The following is a 21,718-nucleotide window of genomic DNA, read 5'->3' on the forward strand; positions in this document are numbered from 1 at the left end:
GTTGACAAGGATGTGTATGGTGGTCTCAACTGGGCTGGACTGAGATGTATACCATGCTGGGTAAAGTCTCTTCACAATCTAAATGATGTATAGCGATTTAATGTATGAATAATAAAATATATAAATATTAAAAAATTTAAAAATGAACTAGATGAAAAAAAAGAAAAGAAAAGAAACCCACACAGTGGCCTAGGTTCTACTAATAACTCAACAGATCACATTTCCCTATTTGAGGGGCTCCGACAAAATCTCATCACGTTGAGAATCAGGAAGGCCAGCCACGATCCATGCCCTGCCTGCCTCTCCCACCTTATGTCCTATCACTCCCATCTTGATTCGCTCCCAACCCAGTGGCGTCCTACATCTCTCTCAAACTTGCGAGTCGGGCCAGCAGGTGGCGTGATGGCGAAGACACTGGATCCCACATGGCTGGCTGAGTGGTCTGAGTCCTGGACCTGGGACTTAAACATACGGTGGGAGTGTAAGGAAGGAAATAAAGGAGAAAATAGAGGCAAGACATTTATGGGACACAGAAATGGGTTATTTTCTGTTGATAATAATGTGTTTTGTATCCTCAACTGGACTGGTGTGAAGGGTATTCATGTTGGCTAAATTCAACTTACAAGTAAAGTGATGTATAGTGATTAAATGTACAAAATCAAAAAAAGGTAAGTAAAAGTACTTTTAAAATAATAAAATAAATACTTATTTAAAAAAAAAAGGAAGAAAAAACCACATGTGCATGCATGCCCCAAATCTTGAAAGGAGAAAGGAGGAGAAGGGATGGTAGGGTGACCCTCACCCCCGGCACAGGTTGGGAGTACTTTCTTGCTTTCCCTCCCTCCCTGTGTCTCTCTGCTGAGTGCATGTACTCTCCAGCTAAGAAAATAAATAAAAATGTGCAGGTCAGTGCTGGCCTTGGGTTCTTGGCACTCACTCCTTCCCCTGTGGGAGTGTTCTCCCAGCTCTGTGCTTGCAATCTCTCAACTGTATGGTGGTCTCAACTTGTCTCAAGGAAGCAGGCTACCTTACCATCACTCTCTACTCTATTAATCCTGATTTATTTTTGATGAAATGAGATGAGAATTACTTCAATATCATGTAAAGATTTGTTCATTAGCTTTTTTGGTTTCAGCCACAAGCATATCAGCTGTGTGAGGGCAGGAACATTTCTACACTTTTTTTTTTTCCTACTGCTATGTCCCAGCACCTAGAACCAAGCCAAGCACACAGTAGGTGCACAGTCAGTATTTGTAAAATAAATGAATGTATGAATGCCAATATGCAGGGATGTCAAAATGTGTATGGAAAAGTGAAAGTAAATTATAAGTTCATTTTGGTAAAAAAGTTCTGGAAATCCATGTATATCTTTTTTGATAATACAAATTTCTATGAACTTTTGAAGCCCCCCTCATTCATACACATGAAGACACACTCAAGAGGGTGCTCACTTCATCTCTGAGAGGAGCTGGCCTACAGATTCTATTAGGAGATGTCCCTACAGGCAGCACCCTCTGGAAGTGCTCTCAGCACACCCCCTCAGGTTCCGAACTCACAACCAACCCAGGGCAAGAATGATAGGAACTGGGCAGATCACATGGTTGTGCTTGATAAAGTAGCATGGTAGATTAAACGCATAGGCCTCGGGAGCAGGGCCAGTTGGGTTTAAATCCCAGCCTGGCCAGTGCATGAGCATGAATGAATTGCCCAGCAAGTTATACAGATCCTCATCAGAAAAATGTGGATTATATCGGCATTGCACACACTGGAATATTATAAAGTTTCCTCCCCTGAGAGCCCCCCACCACCCCAATCTCCTTGTACATGTTGCCCTAGCCCCTGCTCTTAGGAGTTTGCTTTTATAAAGCCATCGTCCTCAAGGAACTTTTGCCTATGTGCAGATGATCTTTTCCTTTATAAACACAGTTGTACATTCTGTAGCTTCCCCACCTGAGCGCTGGACCCCGGGAATCATACCCATCCCCTTCACTCTCGGTTCCCAGGTAACAGAACAGAACTTGAAGCATAGTGGGAGCTCAAGGAATAATTGTCACTGAAATAAGTGAATGTGACTGTGTAAAGTGGCTGACGGATAATAAGCACTCGTGTGATGAATGCTATTATTACCGTTGTCGTCGTGGTTGTTGGTGGTGCTATAATGACTGTTTTCCTGGGAAACATTTTTGGAGTTCATGCAGGGCTCCCAAGCGCCCAGCATGAGTGTGCCTTAGGAGAGGGTATCCTACAACTTGGCCATCATCTTTCCAGTTTCAAAAACAGGATGCACCATGCTGCTTGCCCCCTTTAAGCTCCTGACCCTGGTCCCATACTAACTGGTGGGTTTCTCCTTTCTCTTCTGGTATGAATTTTCCATGGTCTCCTACACAGGGTAGGCGCACAATGCCCTCATGTCTGGGTGGCACCCAATAGTTTCAGTTCAGTCTTGGTCTTAGTCTTATAATCTTTCTCACAGACATAAAACAGAAGAGCTATAATTGCCCCCATTTTATAGGTTAGAAATAGGGGCCAGAGATGTGAGCAGCCTGCCTGAGTTTCCGCGGCAAGCAAGGAGTACATCTGGAGCTGGATCGGTCTGACTCCTAAAGCTCGCACGCTTATTCTATAAGTTAGGTTGGTTTCCAGAGCTTGTCCAAGGCCACAGTCTCATAGGGTACCCAGAACCCAAGCAAGTCACTTTTTCTAATTCCATGGTTCCATCCTCAGTCTATAATCTAATCCCAAGGGAGAAAGCAGCAAGAAGAGCAGAGAAATGCACCCAACTTCTAATAAAGGAAAATAACCAAAGGCAGTTTTGATATACTCTGTGCTTATAGCTTCTCACTTTGGTTGTTTTTGTTTGTTTGTTTTTCCTGAACCAAACAAGTACTGAACAGGTAAACTAGACACCTCACTCTTCTCTCCAACATCAGAATCTATTCATATCTCCCTGGCATGTCAGAGAGAGGCTTTTCCATGCATAGACCATTCCAAGGATCTGATAAGCTGGGGTGATTTAAAGTAAGCCCCTTGCAGTTTATACAGAAATATTCGTATGCTGTTGCTCTCACTTAAGTCATTTCTTCCCTACAGAAGACCTTGACCCTCTGTCTCATGTCTGTACCCCATGTCACAGAGCTCATGGACTTTTTTTATGTTGTGGAAAAGCATTATGAAAGTTTCTTTTAAATTCATTACAAACAGAATGGCTGCTTCTTCCAACCCTGTTTTTAATCTCCCTCTGCCCTTCACAACTCTTTTCATGAAAAACAATAACCGTGTACTGCCCACCTTAATATCTACACTCTATAATTTCCACAGAAATGGCTTAGATGTAGCTTTAAGAAGCAAGCACAGGGAGAGATTTCAGAGTATCCATTCAGTTCCATGAGCCTTCAGCTAATTAAGATCAGTGATCTTAATTTTTGTACTAACAGAAACAGCAGAATACTGTATTTAAAAAAAAAAAAAAAAACCACCTTAATGTCTAATGGCATTATGGAAACATGAGGCCTTTCCTTTAGTATAAATGGACACTACCGCTTTTCAATTAAATTAGTCTTTGGAGAGAGATGCAAAGGAACTAAAAAGCTCCTTTAAAAATCTTCCTAGCTTCCCAGCTTCTCATTTGCCAAGAGATGTGTCTTTAAAATGTAATGCTATTTCTTCTTACCCCGCCTTAACCAAGCTTTCGATCTTGAACCCTGAGCTAGGTAGCTTCAGAAGCTCTTTGCTGCTTTCTTTTGGTTTGCATGTCCACATACAATGATTTAAAACTACTTTTTTTAAGATGTACATTATAACGTGCTACATCTTTGCACATCCAGAGAGAGCCATTAGACCCTGTTTTAGGTTGGGGTAGTTTAGGTACTTGGGTGCTAAAATTGTTTTGAGAAATAACACAGATGGAAAGAGAACCCTCATTTAGATGAACAATATTCAAGACAAATGTTTTCAAGTACGATCCAGGTATTTTTTTTTCCTATGTAATTTCTCTAAGCTCATTATCTCTCAAACTTTTGCATTGTACATTTCCCTGTTGTTAACCATAGTTAAACGATACTGATATATTAATAATAGGATTAGCTAGCTGTGCCTCCTGAATTTTAATTTCTCAAATTTTAAATCATTTTAGGCATTGCTTTGGCCTCCCAGAATATTTGAAGCTGCCCAGAAGACATCTTTTTCTTTAGAGAGAATGCAGAAGACTGAGAGAGGCACAATTGGAAATTCCAAATGGCTATTTTAATGACGTTCAAATGCCTCCGAATTATTTAATCAGTTCATCCATGGAGTTTGCTTTGGAAACAAACATATCAGCAATTCCCATTTGCATCTCGGATTTCTTTTCTGTGTGTCTATGGGTGTACATTATGTCTCTGGAAGGGACCCGAGTCTTCTACTCCTGTGACGTTTTCTCCGGCAAAATGAGCACTACGAACACGGCCACACTGTTGGAGACGTTCCTGATTAATGCACAAGTTAGAGGCAAGACCGTGTGGTTGCAGAGATGTGCTCCTATTCTTTGCAGACTTAGGTCATCAGTGGACATTTGGGCTTTCGTCTCTAATTTTGATTATTATTTCTTAAAGTCCCAGTGTACCTTGAAATCCACTTTAAATGCTACCCCATACCTTCTCCAAAAAAAATTCCTAACACGAATGATTGAAAGGTCAGTAGTACGAAAAAAACCAGAAATGATAAATCCAGTGGAAATCGGGTTCTATGACAGAGGCTTGTAAAGAGATGGTGTTTTTCTTGCTGTAATACCCAGGTAATCAAGCAAGCACTCTCAATGAGGTTATTTCTTATGTGTTTAGAATGACTAAGCTCCTTTCTAATCAAAAAGCTGCTTGCCAAAGGTCACCCTAAGGAAGATGAGAATTTTTAACTTTAAATAGAACCTGTAGAACTTAAAATTTGGTACGTTTTTAAAAAAATAGGTATTTTTCAAAATACACATTGTTACGAGTTATTGGAAAATGGATTTCAAAACCCCTTCTAGAACAGCCTCTCTGAAAGTGGAAGGATGAGCTCTCTGATCACAGACTATACTAAAAGACAGTCTGTATTTATCACAACATTCAAAAATTAAAATAAATTTCTCCCCAAGAAATAAAAATATAACAGCGTTCTCAACTTGCGAAGCAATAAAATTATTTGTGTGCCAAGCTTCTTTTAATACAACTGTGATTTTTTTTTATAAAAGTCGTTCAATTTGATTTGTAATTAAATATGTAATGAAAAAGCACTGCTTCAGGGAAGTGATGCAAGACACTCTCTGTTAGTTTAATGTATTTCCAACTGACTTTGCATCAAAAGGAAATGATATTCCATGTATGCTCGGTCTTAATGTAGAATTTACTAGGCAATTCTGTATTTTCTAAAGGGGACCTAGATAGACATAGGCGTTGCCTTTGAACCAGTGGCTGAGTCTCCTCAGACCACGACGTTCCTCAATAAAACTGATAAGGCAGATACAGTGATGGGCGGGAAGGAAGCTCAGCTTTGGACATTGAACTAACAGCGTTCTCAACTTGCGAAGCAATAAAATTATTTGTGTGCCAAGCTTCTTTTAATACAACTGTGATTTTTTTTTTATAAAAGTCGTTCAATTTGATTGTAATTAAATATGTAATGAAAAAGCACTGCTTCAGGGAAGTGATGCAAGACACTCTCTGTTAGTTTAATGTATTTCCAACTGACTTTGCATCAAAAGGAAATGATATTCCATGTATGCTCGGTCTTAATGTAGAATTTACTAGGCAATTCTGTATTTTCTAAAGGGGACCTAGATAGACATAGGCGTTGCCTTTGAACCAGTGGCTGAGTCTCCTCAGACCACGACGTTCCTCAATAAAACTGATAAGGCAGATACAGTGATGGGCGGGAAGGAAGCTCAGCTTTGGACATTGAACCCCTGTCCGCTAAACACAGACCCAGCACAACATAAATGGGGCCTAGGTTTGCTTCTTGTCTGATTTTCCGAATCTCAGCTGCAGAGATGAGCTGAGGTGCATCATTGCAATGGCCTTAAATAACACCAAGCACCGTCTCCCTTCAAAAGCTGCTCACTCGAGAGCACAATTCCCAAGCCACTGGGAAGAGAAACAGACCCAGCCAGGTATGATCCAGTTGGAGAAATTCCATCAAATGTGTGCGCGTGAGAAGTCAGCTGGGACTAAAGGAAAACAAACAGAAGCCCCTGTTGGAGAATGAGACAAAAGTCAAGATGCTTCAGGGACAGATCTCCTAAGGATGCCTGAGAGGGGATTTGTTGGGTATGAAGCGTTTCCAAAGGGTAGCAAGAGGATGAAGGTGCCTGGGAGAGAGAGAAACAAGGTGGTGGGGAGAGAAATGCAGAGAGTATTTCTCAGGAAATTTTCTACTCTCTCCAAATGTAGGTTCCAACATCCAAGTCCCCAAGCCTCAGAGAAGATTTTCATTGCAGAGAAGTTTCCCAGAGCCCCCTCTCTCTTACCCAGTTTCCACTAGAACTCCCCGTCACTCGCAATCTGCTGATCAGGGTGAACGGATTGTGTCCTGATATGGCAGATTAAAAATGAAATCAATAAATGCCTAAAACAAATGGGCTTTTGAGATGTCCCATTCAATCTGGATCTTTAAGGGTGAGGTGAGAGGCAGGAGCAGGAAAGGAGGGGAGTGGGGAAAGGACCACTTAGGCAATCAATTTCAATCCCAAACACCATGTGGATAAAGCCATTGTAAGGCTTCTGTCCTTCCTTTTCCAGATCTGCTTTTAAAAAGAAGAATAGCCGAAACAGTTTTGTTTTGGATTTTGTGGGGAGTGTGTGTGTGTGTGTGTGTGTTTTCCATTCATCTATTAAAGCCATACTGTCGGGTAAGTGAAAAAATCTATAGCATGAGAGAGTTCAATGTTTAAGAGGTGAACTTTGTCTTTCTACAAGGCTGTTTAGACAAGTGAATGCGCCAGGTCCTGCATCTCACTAGATTCCTGATCTTTTGAATCCTGTCCCACTTGCTGGTAAATGAAAGGTAAACTTAGCTCTGAGCTTCCTGCTCCTTCCCTGCCCTACTGGTTGAGGGTGCTGGGGCCTCACCAGGTAGACCAGGGTCAGCGCTCTCTTGAGGTGGAAAAAGAGATCTCTCAGGTCATTTCTCCTCCAGTGCAGTATTCAGACTTGTCCCTGCTGGATATGTTCCCCATATAAATAACCTGTGCTATTAAGGTGCAAATTGCAACTTTTAAGTAATGATTGCTAATAGTCTAATGTTTACTGCCACACAAGGACATTCATGAAAACAAAATCTGCATTATTCATCTCCATATTAAATAAACAAAATAAATTGAGGGAGCTGTTCTTGCCTGCAAGACTCTCTTCTGATCTGGATTACCAGAAAGCTCTTCAAAGTCAGCAAGAAGGAAAGATCTAATTGCATTGGGTGGGCAGGGACAGAATCCCATAACTTACATATATATTAGACATTTGCATGTTTATGATCACAAACGATTCTATTGTAATCGGCGGGCACTACTGTAAAACAAGAGTTCCGGATGGTGAATTAAAATAAGCATTACATGTGTGTGTGGACAGAGGCTGAGAAAAACCTATGGAAAATACAAGGGTTAGAATATAAGTCCACAGTTGAAAATTCTTAACTCTCGCGTTCTGCAAAATACAAACAAATCAAAACACTGTTCTGTTTCATTTTTTACCTTCCTGCCATTTTCTCGATCTTCCCCCAAATGGATAGGGAGTAAAAGATACTGGTATAGAATTCTGCAATATTTTCAGGAAAAAGTGAATGTATTTTAATGACAAGCGAAATATCTCTCCAAGGGAGGGAGCACACATTCACACATACACAAACTCCCGGAGGACTGCAAGCTGCTTTCTAAACTTTCTTTTCTCTCCTAAGTAATAGTATGGTGGAATAGCATAGCTTTAGCATGCCAGGAAGAATGACATTTCGGAGGGAAACAGTCTGACTTAGCTGTTTCCTTAAAAATTGCCTACCTCACTCCTTCCCCCCACCTTGAAAGGGGAGAAACATCACAAATACAGACAGAAATTCCCCATCACTTATGTGATCATCCCGTTTCTTCTACTTGGAGTCTGCTTTATTAGAAAGTTCTGTAATTGATTCCTTGAAACTTGGAACTTAAAACTAATAATGCAAAAGAATCGAATCAAATCACCTCGAACAGTTCTTGGGAAAAAGAGGGCTGTAGGAGAAGCTGCTCTCCGGTTCGGGCACAGGCTTTTTCTATCTTCCATTATTCATTAATCAAGCTAGGAGTCAAGCTTTCAACATCAGGCCAGGGGCGTAATCGCTCACAGTTGTGCATTGTGTTTAATTTTAAGCAGCGAGAAAAGTTAGTCTGGCCATAATCTCAGAACCCACCTTTTTCCTTTCCCAGAATTTTACTGACTAAAGAATCCCAAAGTGTCTAACTTTACTTGTGAATCAGCACCTCAGCTAAAACAGAGTCCAGCATGGATAACCTAGAGGAGGTTATCCATGAACCACTGCATGAAAAACGCTCTGCCTGATGAATACGTGAGCAAATAAATACCGTTGAGAGGGACCTTGCTGTGTACAAAATGTATTATTCTCTTTCAGCTTGAAAAGGATTTCTCCTTCTTCCAATGAAAATAGTGAGAGTCAGGAAAACAAACATAGAAAGACATTAGGAATCCAATAGGCCAGAAAAACTGAAACTACAGTCGCAAGTTTCTACAATAAATGGACTAGCCAGCACCAATAGATACGGCTTCATGAAAAGGATCTCATTTAAATAATGTGATACAGCATTCTGTTACGTACACCTGAATCCTCATTGATCAGAGGATAATTATAATCAAAGTAGTGCAATTCTGAGCAATGCACTTTTTGTAATGAGCTTACCAAAGAAGACATGCTCCGTCATTCTGGTAATTTAAATGACTGCCTAGTTGTTGATGGCCTTTACCGGAACAACAAGGAAAAAAAAAAAAGAGTAATTTTCAGGGCAGTATCACTTTTAGCTGGACTGTAGCCCAGGGTTCTCTTTCGGGACAATAAGAACGTTATCTCTAATAATCTAGCTACACTCGAACTTATGTTGCCAGAACTAGATATAGCAAGCTTATTCTTCCTGAGTCTCAGAGGCCAGCACTGTCAGATTATAAAGCAGTCTGACTTTGAAAAAAGAAGTGAGTTAAAAGCACAGAAGGACAGAAGTGAGAGAGAGATGTCGTTTGTAAAAGTGGTAGCCAGACTTGAAACAAGCGAACCTCACTCACTAGGTAAGTTCCAAAGAAATATACACAAAAAAAATTTTAATTATCTCTGCTCTTAGGAGAACAATTGGGAAATAGGTTCATCAAAGCTTTACAAATGATACTTCCGCATGCAATTTAGACCAACCTACAAATGTGTCAGAAGCAGTCCTGCACCCAGAAGGAAAGACGATTGTCTATCATCCGGGCTGAAGTAAGGCAAAGAGGGAGGATAAGGTTAGTGGTCCCACATGTTCAGACACCGACACCCACTCTCCCCGGATTCACCACTATGGATTTGTTCTAAGGGTGACTTTGCAAAGTTTCTTCAAGTGTCCCACCAAACTTCTCCTAATGTTTTGCTCTGGTTGGGACAAAATGGATCGTGGTGGGGTGTCTTCTGGAGACCAGTCTTAACGAGTGCCCTGTGTAGCAGGAGGGCAGGGCCAGGGAGAAAACAAACAAACAAACAAAAAAACAATGAAACCTACAGCATTTTTGCCAAAGCCATGATTCAACTAAAGGACACAAAGAAATAAAAACGCCCACATTAAAAGCCAAACAAGATAATAATTGTGCGCGGCTGGCTCTGAGTATAGAGGGCAAGGCTTTGCGTCACTGGCACTCCGAGTTACCATGGTGAGTGATTTATTGATATATATCAAGAATGAATAGATCAAAGGCAGCGAGATGACAGGTGATCAATCAAATGTCAAATCAAAACTAGCAATCAAGTGGAAAGCTGATTTTTCAGTGGGTGGGTCTGGCAGGAGAAAAATGAACTTTCATATTACACTTCCGAGAAACAAAACCCCAGCATACTATTAAAAAAGCAATTAAGCAACCCAAAAGAAAGTAAAGGACAAAATCCCTTAAAAGATCTATTGTACTGATCCATTAACCTGTTCCTGACCATCAGGGAAGTGGTCTCAGAAACTAAGGATGCCGATGGAATCGGTCCTACCATACAAATCAATTCACAAAGTTTGCGGCTTACTCTGGGCAAAGAAAACCCAGAGCTGCTTCAATTTCAACGGGGAACACCCCCCCACACACACACACACACACACTTTCTTCTTTTTTTTTTTTTAAGAGACTGTTGATTAGATTTCCAAATGTAGATCCTTTTAGAAAACATATTCAAAGCTCCATCCATTTTCTAGTGTGTGTGTTTGTGTGTGTGTGTGTGTGTTTCCACCCTAGAAATCAAAGCTAAACTCCTATTGCTCGCCCCAAAGCCAGCCTACAGCACGGGGCTGGGGCACACCTCACTCAGCGCCCCAAGCCCCAGCGAGAGGAGACAAGCAGTCCCTGGAGGCTGGAAGACACTGACACTGACCACGCGAAGGGATGCGGGGGTGGAGGGCTGTCTCCCTACTCCTCACCCCAAATCTTCAATCCGACTCTGGCCCGAGAGGCAAGAAACAGAATGGGAGAAAGTTAGGGGTGGGGAGGAGGGTGGAGGGAAAAAAGTTTAAGGAGGGAAGGTTCGGTGGGATAGCTCCCCCCCACTCAACCGGAGCCTGCAGAGGGAGGATTCCGGAGATCGGAGCAGACGAGAGAGGACAGGGTTATTAGCCAGGCACCCGGGCAAACTCCCCGGGAAAGCCAAGGGGGTGGCGTCCGGGGGCAGCCCAGGGCGAGGAGGGCGGGCGAGGAGCGCGGCGCACGGCGCAGCCGGCCCGGGCCGCCCCGGAGCGGAGCCGGGTCTCTTACCTGCCGCCCGCTTGGGTGCCTGCTGTTTCCTCCTGGGCATCTCTCTACTTCGCTCCAGGCCCGCTTCTGGCGCCCCAGCCCGAGCCGCGCGCGGGGGCCCGCTGTCTCTCTGGCCTCTCTGGGTCTCCTCCGCCTCTCGCCCGGTGGCTCCTAGGACGTCACTCGGCCTCTGTCCCCCTGACGATCCCCCCTGCAACTCCTCCACCACGGGCCAGAGACCCCCCTCTCCGGTGGCAGACACGGTGGCTGGTGCCGGCTGGGTTGAAGTAGAGGTTGGCTCTGCCTTGTTTGTTTGTTTGTTTTGGATTTTTTTTCCTCTCTCTCTCTCTTTCTTTTTTTGTTTTTGCTTTTGGAATTTTTTTTTTGTTTTTGCTTTTTTTTTTGGTGACTGTTGAAACACTTGATTTCTTTATTAAACATCCAAGCCCGGGTTCAGATGGAAGGGACGAGGGGCGCACACGCGCCACACGCACACGCGCGCGTAAAGATACGGGGGAGAAAAGGCAATCCTGGGAAGGTAGTGGGTTTCTTCTTCTTTTTCTTCTTCTTTTTCCTTCTGCTCTTTCCTTCCTCCTCCTCCACCTCCTCCTGCTCTTCCTCCTCCTCCTCGCCGATCTCTATGGCGGCTCCGTGCAGGGGGATCACTCACTGCCGGTTTGTGGCTGCTGTCAGATCCCCGTCTGTGAGTGATATGCGAGAGGACAGGAGCGGGTTTGGGAAAGACAGAAAATCTGGAATTCACTCACTCACTCACACACACACACACACACACACACGCACGCACACACACACACGCACTCTCGCTTCCTCTCACACACACACTCACACCCCCCACATATGCGCGCACACACACAAACACACACACACACACACACTCTCTCTCTCACACACACACACACACACACACACACACACACACAAGACAGGGCGAGGCGATGCCAGCAAACATCGATCCCGCTGAACAAACTGAACATTAACAAACTCCTCCTCCTCCTCCTCTCCCCGCGACCTGATGACAGGGAGAAATTTACTCCCCAGCCGCAGAGCGCCAGGCAGAGGGAGTCTATTAAAGAGACAGTGTCCCGCTAGGGAGAGGGGCTGGCGGTGGGGACCCTGGCTGCGGGGCCCCTGGGTGCGTCCTTCTTGCAGGTCTGAGGGCGTGCCTACCCGGAGTGTGGGCACCCTTAGGGGCAGAGGAGGGCCTGGGGCAGGGAGAGAGTAGGGGACAAGGGGCAGGGTGAGGGCTCCCTTGCTGGGAAGCTGGAAAGGGAGTGTAGAGGCTGGAGAGCTGACTTGCAGGGACATTAACAAACAGCCCTAGGAGGGGAGAACTTAGGTTTGCTTGGGCTTGGAGGAGGAGGGAACCTCATCCAATGAGGACCCCCTTCATCTAGGTCTTAACCTGAACCCCAGAATGTCCTCCCCAACCCCCTGTCCCTCCCTCCTTCCCACTAATCAATGGGTAATCAATCCTAAAACCAGAACTCTCCCCTCTGCCACCCCCTGGTAGTCCAATCACATATTCTTCTTTCTATCTCAGTTTTCTGGTGTGCACTATTTACTGAGCACGTACTGTGTACCTGCTCTGGAGACCCTGGCCCTCTCTGTGTTCGTGTTCTAATGCAAGAGGACAGACCAGTTGCCCCCAGTAGCCAGTTTGTGCTAAAAGGTCACTTCCTCCCAGAGGGCTACCTTGCTTACAATTTCACACACGCGCGCGTGCACACACACACACACAAACTTCCTACGTCCTTTCTCCATTTCACTTTCCCCGCTGGTCTCGTCAGTGTCGCACTTACCATAGACAGCTTTTCCTCTTGTTTACTGTCCAAGTTCTTCCTCAAGACTATTAGCTGTGTTGGGAGGAGGATGGTTTGCCTTTTTCGTTCTGTCTCCGGTGAGGGCAAAGCACCGGGCCCACAGGCAGTACTCAATATCAAGTCACTGGATAAATGAGAAGCCAGGAAACAATTCGTGCTGCCTTCCATACTGGAGGTATCACTTGAGCCCAGACAGACTGAAGCCAACGTGTGACAACAGAGTCCTGCTGTAGGCCAGGCCCTGTCTCCGTGCTGGGGACACGGCTATGTCGAGGACGAACCTAGTTCCCGTCTTCAAGGAGCTTGCCTTCCAGTGAAAGAGACTAACAGTTAAGAACCAAGTGACGCTGGCTAGGAAAGGAGGTTCACCTGGAGGGGCCGTTCACCTGGGCTTGGAGGAAGGCTCCATGTTACCTGGTGAGGCTTCTTAGGGAGCATGGAACTGAACCTAGTCCTAAGTGTGGAGGCCTTAGGGGAAAAGCAGCCTGACATCACTGCATTAGATTGCCTACAGCTTCTGCTTCCTGCACTCGGATCTCCTGAGGCTCTGGTGAAGATGCACAAGCCTGGCCCTTACCCCAGCACGAGATTTTCAGACCCCAGCACGAGTGATATTTTGGTCTGGATAGTTCGTTGGGTGGGGCAGCTCTGAGCCACGTAGGCTGTCTGTTGTATCCCTAGCTTCTGCCCACGAAGTTCAAGACCCATCACCTGACTTTGCCCATCACCCCCTCCCCCGCCCAGGAAAGCCCACCGGGGAGCATCACCACCCTAGACCTTCTAAGTCAGAAACTTCTCTCAGGAATCTGCATTTTGAACCCAAAACTCTGACTCCCACAGACAAATCTCCTGCTCATTCCAGTTTGAGAACTTCTGCTAAAAAATGCTTTTTTCTCTCCTTCTTTTAATCAAATATACACAATATTGTTAACTATACAGCCAACCCGGGCTAATAGAATTTCGGGAATAGGGACAAGTGGTGACATTATTACTGTAGTCATTGTGATGGGTTTCACCTGTGCCTACTCCCCACTGCCTACCCCCCACCATGTACCTGCCAATCGTGAGGCCTGGTCCGTATAATCTGGGATGCCTTCTATGCACAGCCCACCCACCTGCTCCATGGTCCTCCCTCCTGGGGAGTTACCGAGAATAACTAGTTCCACACGTATTTTTCTCACCAGGGCTTTTGGGCTATAGGAAACTTAATGTCCCCCTTGGTGCCTGTCCAGTGCAGCATGCCGGGTGCTGTTTGCAGAGTGCCATCTGACCGTCTTAACATCCCAGGCCTCTTGATCATAATTCACCTGCACTAAACCACCCATACTGCCTCCACCCATGACCAGCCGCACCCAATCCCAGCCCATTCCTTAGGCAACTGAGGCAGAGAAAACCCTATTTCATAGTTGGCAATGCCAGCAAAAGGGTATTAGTTCTAATTACCCAATATAGCTTTATGGGCCTCTGCTAGGGACCAGAGCCTACAGAGCAAAATCCCACGGTCTTGCAGTCAGCAATCAGTTATCAGATCCAGGAGGTACAGCAGAAAACCAGCTGGGGCTGCAGGAGGTGCCCATCCTTGTCGATCTGGTGCCTGTGTTACATTCAGGCAGTCTGTTTTCGTTTGAGAGATTTTTGCTATAGGGTATGGGCCTGAGAGACAGACGGAAAGCAGGAAATCACCCACCAGAAGGGATAGCCACTCCACAACCCCTTCTCCTTCATTCTCCTCTAGGGAATTTGAGCAGGATGCATGCATGCCCGGTGTAAGTTTTAGGCCACTGGGCCCAGGACTCAAACCATGGCCGGCTACAAGGGAGTCCAGCACCACTACGCCACCTGCTGGCCCTTAGGCAGTCACTTAACAAGCATCTACTGGGAGGTCAGGTGGGCCAGGCATTGCCCCAAGTGCAGGAGGCAGGGATGCATGGGGTGGGAGCCTCACCTTCACAAAGCTTTTGTTAAAATAACACCTAGAAGGCTGGGAACTAGGAAAAGGAGAATTCAGGAGCTGGGCCAGTCTTGGAAGAATCAGAAGAGAGAGAAACAGGCAGGGAATGTGGACTCTGGATGTAGCCCTTCTCGAAGGTTCTCCCCAACTTTTGTGAATTTTTCCTCTACTCTCTCCTTGTCTTTAGTAGCTAGCTAAAAATTGGACGTAACTTATAATCATTCTCAAACACCTATCTTTTGACAGCCTCCCAGTCAATCATCAGATCCAAACTTCTAGAGTATTCTTTCTTTAATTTGGATTTTTTTTTTCCTACTACTACAAACAGAGCATTTCAGTTAGCGATCAACAAAAAAAGATTGTGGTACACCAGCGAGAGGCATGACAATGGCACCTAGGTATTAATAGGTGGTACAGATAGGACATTAAATAATGTTGAACCACACTGTGAGAAAGTTATTTGCTTTCGGGACCAGCAGTTAGCATAGTGGCTGTGTTGCTGGACTCCCATGTAGTTGACCGTGCAGTTCGAGTCCTGGACCCGCTGGCTTAAACTCATGCTGGGCATGTGTGTGTGCATGCCCCAGAAACCAAGAGGAAAATGGAGGAGAAGGGATTGCGATGTGGCCATCCCCCTGTGTGTGTGGGGGTGATTTCTCGGTTTCTGTCTCTCTGTCTCTTTCTGTCTTTATGGTGAGCGCACGCGCCCTATAGCAAAAACTTCTCCAAAAAAAAAAAAAAAAAAAGAAACTTACTTGCTTTCAATTCTCTTGGAATCTGAGAGAGTCTTAATTTGGTGCTGGTGTTCCTTTTCTTTTCTCACATGCACGCATACGAGAGAACAAGAGTGAGCGAGTGAGAGCAAGAAGGAGACAAAGGGACAGAGACGAGCACCCTCCACAGGGCGCAGTTGGCCCCTGTCACCATCCCCTCCCTACAGTCATCCAGTCCATCAGATCTTGGTCATGTGTGTGCATGTCTGATGTGTGTTAGGCTGACCGGACCAGGGATTCGAACTGCAGTCACCTTGCAGGTTCCAGGTTCCCTTAAGGAGTATACTATGGTTGCCACAAACTGGCCCCTAGTATCTCTCTGCAGCTAACACTTACTAATTTCTTTTTTTCATGTAAGATAGCACAGATCTTAGACTCAGATGGGAAGGCAGAGTATCTAGCTAGACTTTTAAAAAGTGGTTTGTTTTTGTTGAATTCACTTTAGGGTTACCTTCTATTTTAACAAAAGATACTGCTTCCATTTCTGGTAGTGCTTTAAAGTGTAAACACATGCTACTGAGTGTTAATAATTATATTTAAGAAACAGTCGAGAGTAAATCAAGATTTAGGTGGAATGTGGTGATGGCGAGAAATGAGAAAGGCAGTTATAGGTATTACCAGAATTGGCAAGAAGCTCTGCTCAACCAGACACTGGCACTTTTTGAAACTTCTCCCAATAGCTGGTGTCTGAGAACATGCTAAGTCTCCAGGGAACTTAGCTTCCTAAGATCCCACACTCGGACTCCGGGATGTGCAAGGGCATGAACTGATGGGAGTGACTCAACCGTATCTTCCAGAACGGTTGTTCCCACTCTGGCAGAACATCAGAACAACCTGGGGATTTTTATTTTATTATTATTATTTTTTGCCAATAAAGAAACCCAGGCCCCACCCCAGACTTACTGAATTAGGTCTCAGGGTGGGGCCAGAAAATGAACATTTTCAAGTTCCCAGGTGATTCTGATAGGGTGCCAGTCATGGGAAGCATTCCTGTACAAAAGTTAGATTTTGTAACAAGTGACTCAAGTTCATGGAGTTTATGGCATGCCAGGAAGAGAAAAGGCATCTGTTCTTGGATTCACTCCCAAGGTTGGGCTGAAAAGTCTTCTCATTGTACTGATAGGAGCCTTAAATCCCCCCCATGGTAGCACACAGTGAAAGGAATCGCTCACTTGTCTGTCCTGCCCCTGGACTCCATCCCAGCACAATGAAAGCAGATGTTTGCCGGGCACCAGCCTTGGGTAGGCACTGTCCTGGTTACCGGGCATTGGAGGAGATTTGGAATTCTCGAGGGTGTGCTGCATCACAGTAGTGCCTCCTGCACAGGCTACAGGGCTGTGGACTCCCTCTCCCCTCCAGCAGGACTCTTCCTCCCCGACCTATTGTTCCTCTTACTCTAAGCTCACATATCACCTCCTTGGTCCACCCTACCCGTCCCACTCTTTGAAAATATCTTGTTTATTATCTGTCTCCTCTACTTAGACTGTAAGTCCTACTCACCTCTATATTCCCAAGTCCAACACAACATCATAAAATATTGTAGAACGATCTAGTACTAAGCTGAGCATACCTGCGAGGGAGGGTATGCTTTAAAACTCCCTCTGTGGGTGACCATTAGATAATCTGGGTATATGATATGCCAGTCTACTTGCCTCTTTGTTGTTGGGTGCTGTCGTACTCTTACCAACTTCCTTCCCATCTCTTCCTTTCTTCTGAGCCTCCTCAGAGCCTCTCTTAAGTACCACCTCTTTCAGGAAGCCTTCTCAGGTGGAACCCTGTGATTCACATTTTTCTAGTCTGTAGCTTCAAAAAACCAAGAACCTCAACAGGGAGTATGAGTCTACAAATACAAGTGTACAAGAACCGAGTTATGCTTGGATATTAGGGTAATGGTTACCTTTTAATAGGACATGAGGATGCTCCCAGGGAGCTTGTTCATTTTTAACCCGGATGTTCAACCTATGGAAATTAATTCAGCTGAACACTTAGGATTTGTGCTCTTCTTTTTAAGTACATAATGTTTCAAGAAAAAAAAAAAAAAAGCAGTCTTTTCAAACTTCGCTGCGTATTAAAATTAACTGGGGTGATTTAAAAAATCCCCATGCCCAGGTCTTATTCCAGACCTATTGCATCAGTCTGTGGGGGCGGGATCCAGTCATCAGTCTGTTTTAAAGCTCCCAGGTGATTCCGGTGTGCAGCCAAGTTTGAGAGCGAGTGAGTGCAGCACAGAATTTTGCCCTTGAGGATATAATTCATTACCTTCCCTCTTATGTCGTTTAACTAGTTCAGCATACCCCTCTACCCAGGAACTATTTTGCAAAATCTTTGAGGTGGCAATTTCTGGTTATCCCCCACCTCTCCACAACACCTTGAACAACCCTGTGTTTGTGGGGAGAGTTAGAAAAGAGAAAAATCCCAGATCCTGGAGAGTGATTGGCAGAGAATCAAGCAGAGTATTAAGATAGAGAATAAGGGGTTAGGCAGGGCTCTTTTTAGGGTTGGGGTCAGAGAAAGGTTCTCTGACATGTCAACTGAGATCTGGAAGCAGCCAATCAGGAGCCAGGGTCTGAAATGAAGCAACTTGTGTGTTCCAGGAACAGACAGGGTACAATGGGTGGGACTCACGTTTAGCTCCCAGTCACGGAGACAGAAGCAGAAAGGAGATGGGAAAGATAGGCCGGGCTAGATCACAGAGGGTGGGCACAGTAGGAAGTCTGAGTTCCACTCTTCCAGCTGTTGATAAGTGTGAATGGGTCTCTTTGCATCTTGAAATCACTGTGTTCATGAGGCTCCGGCAACATGGGAGTGAGGGTGTTTCACTCTGCTTGGTGGAGCTGACTTTCTAAAGACAGGTAAGAGAGACAGACAGTCAAGTTCAGGGACACTCGGGTCAGCTTGTGTGCTTCTAAGAACAAGTCCTCCGAAAGTTACTGGGCTCTCTGAAAAACTAGTTTGATTTGGCCATGGGTAGAATTTTGCAACAACAATTAGACATGATGCCTATTTTCAATGGGATAATTGCTGAGTGGGCACGTTGGAAGTATGGGGGCTTTTAGATTTAACAGAGATCACATTTCTCTCTTGGTGTTGGCTGTTGAGAGCCGGTGACAGTGTTTTGCAGCTGCTGAAGAATACAGACCAAGTGGTTGGCCCAGTAATCCATTGCTCAACTTCATTAACCACAGGAAGACATTAAGTGAATGTAAGGACTGGCATCCTGGAAACCATGTGACGAGCAGCCTTTAAGTTCTGGGCTCCGGTATATTTTATGCCACCTCAACTGTGCATCAAACTCTACTTCCTGGGCTCATTAGAACTGTGAGCCCAAAGGTGCCCCTCAACTTTCAGAAGCAAATAGAGAATGATATAATTCACTCTGAGAACACCTTTCTGTCTTATCCAAAGCATGTCTTATCTATTATGATTAGGCATTAAGCGTCCTATTGTCCTTAAAATTTCATGAGATTCTACCCCTGCTGGCTAAGATTATGTCAAAGTGACTTGTCCTGAACGCTGTTTTTGCCCAACAATACAGCTTGTCTTTTCTCCTTAACCATTGCCAGGCAGTCCAAAAAGACTAAAGAACCCATGGGCTAAAAATGGTTGATTAGAGCCAGCTAGTGGCAAAGTAGTTAAGGTGACTGGATTATATGACTGACAGCAGTTCAAGTCCCAGACCCGGTGACTTGAAAAACACACCGAATGCATGTGTGTGTGTGTGTGTGTGTGTGTGTGTGCTCCCAAAATCCCAGAAGAAATGGAAGAGAAAGGATTGTTGTATGGCCATTCCTTTGAGGGATGATTTCTTGCTTTCTCTCTCTCTCTGTCTCTGTCTCTCTTTGGCAAGAGCATATGCCATAGCAAAGACTAAAAGAAAAGAGGTTGAATAGTCTGGGGCAGTGACAACCCCTCTTTCTAGAAGTCAATGTCTTGCTCTTGCCTATGCAAGAGGTAAACTCCAAGATGGATTTTCATGCTACTAGTTCATCAGGGAGGTGGTACTAGAAAACTCTGGTGGGGCAGCAGGGTACAGAATAGGGCAGTGAAGGCAGCTGATACAGGGTGTGTTATCAAGCAGTTCATCGCTGTGAGCTACTGTGGGAACACCAGAGAGACAGTGTAAATTATGTCCTTTGAAGAGATGCTTCTGAAAGGGTGAGAGAGCTGGGATGTGTATGTATCAACTCCTGCCAGTCTCTGGATGAGTGTTGCTCCTGGTCTTCCTTGCAAATGCTGGCTATTGGTAGTTGAGCTGATATGTGAAAGAGTGGGCAGGGCACTGGCACTGTCGGCTGGATGGAACCCCCAAACTATGAGCTTCACGAGGACAAGAACCCAGTCTTGTTCACTGATGTGTCCCCTCTTAGCATAGTGCCATGTGTACAGCAGACCTGCAATAAATATCTGCTGAAAGTACCATGGTGTTCCAAACTTTGTCCCTTAGTGTTCTGTCTTGTCCTTTTGTTTACAGTATGGTATTTAGCGCTTGCTCCTAAGTCTTTTCTAGTCCCTGATTTAGCCAGCCTCCTCGCCCCCTGCAAGTGTTTATCTGCGGGCAGGGGCCTCTTCTCTCTTCCTCGCTGAATCTTCAGTAGGGCTGTAGCACAGAGTTCTCATTATTGTCATAGCTCAAGCTTTTCAACAAAATAAAAGACATGCGACGTGACACTTCTGAGCGTGTCCTACCACCTAAGGTAGGGGCAGAACATCTGAAATTGGGACTGTCTCAGAAACCTTAGGCTGCATGATCACAGTGCCAGACCAGGTCGGTACCAGGGAAGGAAGGTATATATGGGTTTGGAATGGGAGAGAGTAGCACTTAAAAAATACTTTTACTACTTACAAAAACTATGACTTTGAGTAAGTTATTTAACCTCTCTGGGCCTCTGTTTTCTCATACGTGGCATGGGGAAAAGACAGCGCTCACTTCACTGGGACGCAGCAAGGATTGCACAGGTAATTATGAAATACTTAGTACAACAGCTGACCATAAAAAGCACCCCCCATATTTTTGCTTCGGTATTCATTTATAAGCGTGTGTCGGTGACTGTGGTTTCCAGAGTACTTTCAGATATTCTGAGGTCCAGCCTAATCCTTAGAGAGATAAAACTCCCTTCAGCTCGATCTCCATGTTGGTCAGGGCACCAGCTTACAGATACAACCAGGGAGGTTGGGACAAGGCACAAAGCACAGAGGGCAATGGCTCAAATGGCAGCCACTGGAGGCAGAGGGTCCCCAGCACCCTCTTTCCCCACAGGCACGCCCACCTTCTCCATGCATGTTCTCAGTGAACCTACTCCGTGCCAGGAACTAGGCTGGGTCCTGGGGTGGAGTGGAGAGTCCAGCTCCTGCCTAGCTCTTAGGGACCTTAATGTGCTAGGAAGAGACAGACAAGTGACAGTACATGATTGTCATAGGAGACATTTATGAGGCACTTGGGGCCAAGAACCATTCTAGGCACCTTAAAATTTGAACATATTCATTCTTAAAACAACTTGAGGAGGTACAGTGTTTCTGCTGTCACCATTTTCCATATGAGAAAACTGGGGCACAGGTTTGGCAACCTACCCAAGGTGATGGAGCAAGAAACAGCAAAGCCTGGATTCAAACCCTTTTGCTATGATTCCATTGTGTGTGTAGGTGTAACCACCGAGTGTTGCAAGCTCTTGGTACTGCTGCGGCCACCGTGACGTTCATCTCGCGAGATTATTACTTACTGCAACACTCCTCCCTGTTCACACTCTGCAGCCTGAATGTTCTTAAACTGGTGGGCTTCGTTTCTTCTCTGGAGTGGAAACAGATTCCTGGGCCCCAGCTCTAAGCTCCTGCTTTAGCAGGTCTGGGGTGGGGTCTGAGAATGTGTATTTCTTTCTTTTATTTTGAAAGTTGATTTATTTACTTCTTCTATGTGAGAGAAATGCAGTCAGCACCCACAACAGGGTCTTCACAGATTCTCCACCCCCAACCTTAACAAGCCCTGGGTCATGGAACACGTGTGAGCATGGCTGGCATGTACCAGGAGGTCCTGGGATATGAACTCTGAGCCCTCCCATGTGGGTCAATTACATCACTGCTGCATGTGATTAGAATGTGTGTTTCTCACAATCTCCTAGAGGACATTGAAGTTGTGGGTCCACAGACACACTTGTGTTCTAAAGTCCCAACAGGGGTGACTTTTTTTTTTTTTTTTTTTTTTTTTTTTTTCTATTGAGGGTG

At 45.0% G+C, this 21,718-nt stretch overlaps 1 protein-coding gene across 3 annotated transcripts in view; it reads right to left on the reverse strand.

Annotated features, from left to right (window-relative positions):
• Positions 1 to 11,745, reverse strand: part of TSHZ2 (teashirt zinc finger homeobox 2) — a 520,012-nt gene extending 508,267 nt beyond the window's left edge. For all 3 annotated transcript variants that reach the window (XM_027766367.1, XM_027766364.1, XM_027766363.1), the window contains exon 1: positions 10,959 to 11,745. In XM_027766367.1, the coding sequence (XP_027622168.1) occupies positions 10,959 to 10,998 (40 nt within the window). In that variant the 5' untranslated portion in view covers positions 10,999 to 11,745. The remainder of the gene's footprint in view (positions 1 to 10,958) is intronic.
• Between the last annotated feature and the right edge of the window lie 9,973 nt (positions 11,746 to 21,718).

This window comes from Tupaia chinensis, unplaced genomic scaffold, assembly GCF_000334495.1.
Source record: "Tupaia chinensis unplaced genomic scaffold, TupChi_1.0 Scaffold000066_1, whole genome shotgun sequence".
NCBI classification, from domain to species: domain Eukaryota; kingdom Metazoa; phylum Chordata; class Mammalia; order Scandentia; family Tupaiidae; genus Tupaia; species Tupaia belangeri.